Source organism: Limulus polyphemus, unplaced genomic scaffold, assembly GCF_000517525.1.
Source record: "Limulus polyphemus unplaced genomic scaffold, Limulus_polyphemus-2.1.2 Scaffold999, whole genome shotgun sequence".
NCBI classification, from domain to species: domain Eukaryota; kingdom Metazoa; phylum Arthropoda; class Merostomata; order Xiphosura; family Limulidae; genus Limulus; species Limulus polyphemus.
Window position 1 is genome coordinate 249,278 of NW_013666609.1, and position 6,458 is coordinate 255,735.

The following is a 6,458-nucleotide window of genomic DNA, read 5'->3' on the forward strand; positions in this document are numbered from 1 at the left end:
AACAAACAAACAGATAAACAATAAATAATAAAGAGCACAACCATTGTAGCGGAAAGCTAAATAATGGGCTATTTGTGTTCTGTCAACCACAGATAATCTAGCCCTTACGTTTTTGGTGTCGTAGATTCACTAACTTAGCGACAACTCTATGGGGGACCAGTAGAAATAAATAATAAATGACTTGTAAAATACAAATTCTACTGATTTCTTTTTGTTTGCTTGACTTTGTGGACATGAGAAACGAGGAAAATATTTTAACATGTGTTTCAATTATGAATCTTTTCTATGCCTGTCTTTTTATGTTAAATGTTTCGATCGACTGTAATTTTTCTATGATATTTCTTATTTACGTGTGGCCTATTTTTGATCAGATAGTTATTTTTCTTAGGTATAAATAAACTAGTACACTGTGCTATGACAGATATTTTTTGATTTCGTAATTAAAACCGTTACTTAAATCTGATCATAATTTATGTCGCTGTACTTACATTTCAAACATATAAAATCCACTGTTCAATATAAACAAGTTATTTTTTAACGATTATAATTTCAACTTTAAACCAATATGTCTTACAATTTTTTTATACTTTTATCATCAATAACTTGTAGTGAAAAGTAATTAAACTCTGCGGGCTAGAACTCTAAACCTATACTTTTAAAATGCCTTGAGTCATCAGTTGCTTACTTTAGCTTTTATCGATATTTCCAGGCCTAAACCTGATGATATCTCCGAATTCGACCAGCTTAGCAAATGTTGGCTAGTATTAATATGATATGTTAAGCTAACAATACAAAATGACCTCATGTGGAACAGCGGTGAGTCTACCGATTTATAACACTAAAACTCGGAGCTCGAATCCCGCGGTGGTCACAGTAGATAAACCAATGTGGTTTTGTTACAAAACAACAACAACAAAAATACACGTCATAAGATAATGATGTTACAGGTTATTTTAAGGATTGAAATGTTAGAGAAATAAGGAACACGTCGTAACCTGCAAATCACATGAAGATGGTTGTTTACTACGGTTGTTTCACTTTTATCCATTCCTTGGGAAAGAAGTTTAATTTTTGTTTACATTGGACGACTAATTAAGAAGTTATTGCTTCTTTACCAAATCATTAAAATGCTATATTCTGCAGACTCGTAGGATTTTATTATTCATGGTATATCTTCGTTTATCCGCACTATATTTTACATACTTAGGATTTTCTTATATTATCCATTGTATATCTTCGTTTATCCGCACTATATTTTACATACTTAGGATTTTCTTATATTATCCATTGTATATCTTCGTTTATCCGCACTATATTTTACATAATTAGGACTTTCTTATATTATCCATAGTATATCTTGGTTTATCCACACTATATTTTACATACTTAGGACTTTCTTATCTTATCCATGGTATATCTTCGTTTATCCGCACTATATTTTACATACTTATGATTTTCTTATATTATTCATGATATATCTTCGTTTATCTGCACTATATTTTACAGACTCGGAGGATTTTATTATTCATGGTATATCTTCGTTTATTTGCACTAGATGTCGACGAGTGCTCTAAGAAAGGAAAAAGGTGTGAACAGGACTGTGTTAACACGCCAGGAAGCTACAGTTGCCAATGTCACAATGGGTTTATCTTGCAGTCAGATGCAAAATCTTGCAGAAGTAAAGTATTTTTATTCCTTCTCTCTATTAAAGTTATAGTGATGTGTATTTCTTCTAACACAACACCTATCTATCAATCTGCGTATATAGATAACACAACAATAAGCTGTGCTCATTATCACTTCTAAAAAAAACAAAAAAGCGAAACCCAACAGTATCTTGCTCCTTGATTTCTTTTTTCTATAATTCAAAATAATCAAGTCAAACACAAAAAGCGCTTCGCACATACATATAAAATGTAGAGTTATTGTTTTATCCTATATATGTGTGACTGTATGTTATATGTTAATTGTTCTTGTAAAACGTGTATGGGCGTGTTTTAATGGTTGGCGTGCTCAGACCGTAAACTCCTGGTGTTCATGGCCCGCGTCCTGTTGCCGAAACGAACTTCGCAGTTTGAGGCCGTAGGTGCGTTAAAAGAGTAAAGATCAAATCCCACTGTTCGATAAAACAAGAGTAGTGGTGGATGCCGTTGACTGGCTGCCTTTCCAATTTATCAGTTCAAAATTACGCATGGACTGTGCACAGATATCTCTTGTTTGACTTTGCACGAAAAATTTCGAAACAACGACCTTCTTAAACGATTTATAGAAGCAGTCACACAGTTCTTACATTGCGCATTCTAAAACGTATTAATATCAAAGGTTAATTAATTATTTTGCTGTTGTCTTTCATTTTAAACAGAGACTTATAATCTTCATTTTTGATAGTATCCCTCTTTTATGACTCCCCGGTAGCTCACCGGTAAGTCTGAAGGCTTATAACGCTAAAAAAAAAAAAAAAAAAGAGGTTTCAATACCCGTGATAGGCACAGCACAAATAATAAATAAATAAGCTTCTGGCCCGGCATGGCCAGGTGGTTAGGGCGCTCGACTCGCAATCTGAGGGTCGCGGGTTCGAATCCCCGTCCTATCAAACATGCTAGTTTTATTGCCCCCCAGTAGCACAGCGGTATGTCTGCGGACTTACAACGCTAAAAACCGGGTTTCGATACCCGTGGTGGGCAGAGCACAGATAGCCCTTGTGTAGCTTTGTGCATAACAAAAAACAAACAAACAAATCCTTCTTTTGAAGATCATGATATTACCTTCAAAATGAGACCCAAAACTCGAGCGCTTTACTATTTCTCTTTATACTCCTGAAGAAAAAAAGTCGACTATTCGAAAGCGCTCGAGTTTTGGGTCTCGTTTTGAAAATATTACAACTTATGTAGGTGATCTTGTGTGCTTACGACTTAACCTGGATGATATTACCTTCTTTATCGCTTTTGTGTGATATTATCTTCTTGGTTTGAATTTCGCACAAAGCTACACGAGGGTTATCTGCGCTAGCCGTACCTAATTTAGCAGTGTAAGACTAGAGAGAAGGCAGCTAGTCATCACCACCCACCGCCAACTCTTGGGCTACTCTTTTACCAACGAATAGTGGGATTGACCGTCACTTTATAACGCCCCTACGGCTGAAAGGGCGAGCATGTTTGGTGTGACGGGGATTCGAACCCGCAACCCTCAGATTATCTTCTTTATCGTTGTTGTGTGATATTATCTTCTTTATCGTTGTTGTGTGATATTACCTTCTTTATCGCTGTTGTGTGATATTACATTTTTTATCGTTGTTGTGTGATATTACCTTCTTTATCGTTGTTGTATGATATTATCTTCTTTATCGTTGTTGTGTGATATTACCTTCTTTATCGTTGTTGTGTGATATTACATTCTTTATCGTTGTTGTGTGATATTATCTTCTTTATCGTTGTTGTGTGATATTACCTTCTTTATCGCTGTTGTGTGATCTTACATTCTTTATCGTTGTTGTGTGATATTACCTTCTTTATCGTTGTTGTGTGATATTACATTCTTTATCGTTGTTGTGTGATATTACCTTTTTTATCGCTGTTTAAAGAGTATTTCTACCTTGAAGGAATATAGCCTGTTTCTATTCTAAATGTATTCACATTTTCTACTCATTTATTCAGTGAAATTACAGAATATTTTACGTGCAGAGATTAATATTTTGTCATTCAGTAGCTCTTTTAGGCTACAACAGGTGTCGCTAATTACAAAGCTCTAGCTACGTGTTTATGTGTTTTAGCACAAAACTACGCAATAAGCTATTGCGATCTGTGCATCATGGGGAATCGATCTCCACAGACTTTAGCATTGTAAGTTTGTAACCTTGCCGTTGGCTCTCTGGGGGAAACAAAGCTCTCTAATAAAAAATATAACAATAAGCTTTATCTTTTATACACTGGATAATAACGGAAGGATAGCGTTCATAGAGGAAGCAAAATATTGAGCCTATAGAAATAAACATATGATGTACAATTAGAAAATTTCCATTTAATCACTGAGAAGACTCTTATATCTTATTGTTTGATATCACGTTACAAGTTTATTAGCCCATTTATCTGTAATTTTAAGCCTAGCCGAGTTTGAAATCAAAAGTATAATAAATGAAAGTGCAATAAACTTGTTGTGATTATTCATTTCGTTTCGCTCTCAAAGTTTAATTTGCAACTGTAAGTTCGAAGAATAAAATATTTTATAACTATATTAGAAAATAAAATCTTAGGTTTAACAACACGTCCATTATTGTGAACATGTCATGAAACACTGTTTATGTCTTTTGTTTGTAGTAAATCTACAGAATGATCCAGAATATCAGAGATTTGTTCAAGGTTACGAAGAACTGAACCAAAGAGTTTTTGTATTAGAAAAGGTATGGTTATAGAAGCTTGTTAAAAGCAAACGTCTTTTTAATGCTAAGCCTTTTACATCGAATCACTCAAGTATTAGTTAATTAATACTCATTGACTGCTTTCTTCTTGCGATTTCAGTTTCAGTTTAGTTCTCCCATTAAGACCGAATAATTCTCTATTTCAACTATTAAAGTATATTATTACATACTTTAAATAGTATAAATTAACTACGTTAACAGATCATTACTTTTCCGAGTTTCATGTTTAGATAGTATTATTTTACATTTCTATTATACAAAGTATGTTATATGAGTTGAACTGAATATTTGTGCACAATATTTTTGTTAATTTTAGGAGTTCTATTTGATAAACAGTTCATGCATGTTCATGGGAAACACACTTTGTAATTATTTTTAGGAAGATTTATTTAAACGATTTAACGACATTGTAACACTAATTTCGTATCTTCTCTCTTGCCTCCCAGTAGCACAGCGGTATGCCTGCGGACTTACGACGCTAAAACCCGGGTTTCGATACCCGTGGTGGGCAGAGCACAGACAGCCCATTGTGTAGCTTTTTGCTTAACTTCAACTAAAACAAGTATTTTATGTTATAATGGAAAGATTAAAAAGAACAATGAATATCCCAGGATGAAATCTGGGGTTGTACGTGACAAACAATTAGAGAAAGAAACGTGTCATTGACTCGTAAACAGAAATCTTATTCTTAATATATTTTTCCAGCAATACAGAATCTGTGATTTTTCACCAACCCGCTCTTTATCATTAAATCTTTACAGAATTCATCTTTTCTTTATAATTTGTGGAACTGTAATTTCCAAACATTCGTTATAAAAGATTCCCCCCCCCCCAGTGGCACAGCGATATGTCTGCGGACTTACAACGCTAGAATCCAGATTTCGATACCCGTGGTGGGCAGAGCACAGATAGCCCATTGGGTTGCTTTGTGCTTAACTTCAAATAAACAGAAATTGTTATAAAAGATAGATAGAAAAAATAAAGCGAAAATTGGTGCTCATTCTGTTCGTAAAGCAGACAATTGAGAACCAAAGAAACTTCAACGAATATTAATACTTGAAATCGATTTTTTTATCCTATTTAATAACTTACCTAATATATCTATATATTATATATCATTATCAACTTCCAGAACTTTTGATTCTATATACTCATATAGAAGGTAAAATTTTGGATTTCTTTCTACTTGAATTTACATGGAACCTCTCTTTTTTATTCCTTAAAAAATCTCGTACTGATGTTTAGAATTACCGAGGTGATGCATAGATAGGGTTATTCACGATTCGCGCAAAATTGTCTGAAAACTGAATGATTCGTGGAGGATGATGCATTAGGAAAATGTCTATGGCAGGAATACGTTGTGACGCACCGTTTGTTCATCAGAGAACTGTTCAAGTACAATGGTGCTGGATGCTTACGCTTCCTCATTAATCGCAGCAGAAGTGAACATGTTTACAATATCAAAGTGTACGTTTGCAGAATAAAAGTTTGCTGAATGGAAAAAAAAATAGACATGACAATAATACAACAGCAGCGGAAACCTATATGCGCCGGAAGCATGTGCCCCCCCCCCCCGGTAGCGAAGTTTCCCTTTGAAAGGGGATTAGAAACTTTTGTATGGCTATCAGGAAAAGTCACTGATTCAGTTTCGAATTGAATGGTTATGGTTAACATAGCAAATTAGGTGTCCCCAATCGTCGCTGCCCACCCCCTTCAAATTCAAACATGTTCCGCATGTCTATAAATCGTTGTTTGCCTACCTATTATTGGTATTGGTAAACTCCGTATCGCCCATAACTTTATTACAACTACGAAAGCAGTGCATCTCATTGTATTCGAATTGGATGATTAATTAGCCCACTCCTTTTATCAAAATTCATCAAATAAACGTTATTCAAATAATGTCGACAGAATATATACTTTACTTGATCTTATAGATATTGTTACGTCTCTGTACGTTTGTTAATTTTCCGTAAAAATTATTTACGACGATACGTTAGCGATACAAGTCCTTTCTTAAATAAAACTAGTTTATTCTTTCTCA

The 6,458-nt window shown here is 34.3% G+C and overlaps 1 protein-coding gene across 1 annotated transcript in view; it reads left to right on the top strand.

Annotated features, from left to right (window-relative positions):
• The window catches only part of LOC106461621 (epidermal growth factor-like protein 7), a 63,945-nt gene that overhangs the window by 49,828 nt on the left and 7,659 nt on the right, over positions 1 to 6,458 (top strand). The window contains exons 6-7 of the mRNA XM_022388623.1: positions 1,556 to 1,678; positions 4,314 to 4,396. Coding sequence (XP_022244331.1) covers positions 1,556 to 1,678; positions 4,314 to 4,396 — 206 coding nt within the window. The remainder of the gene's footprint in view (positions 1 to 1,555; positions 1,679 to 4,313; positions 4,397 to 6,458) is intronic.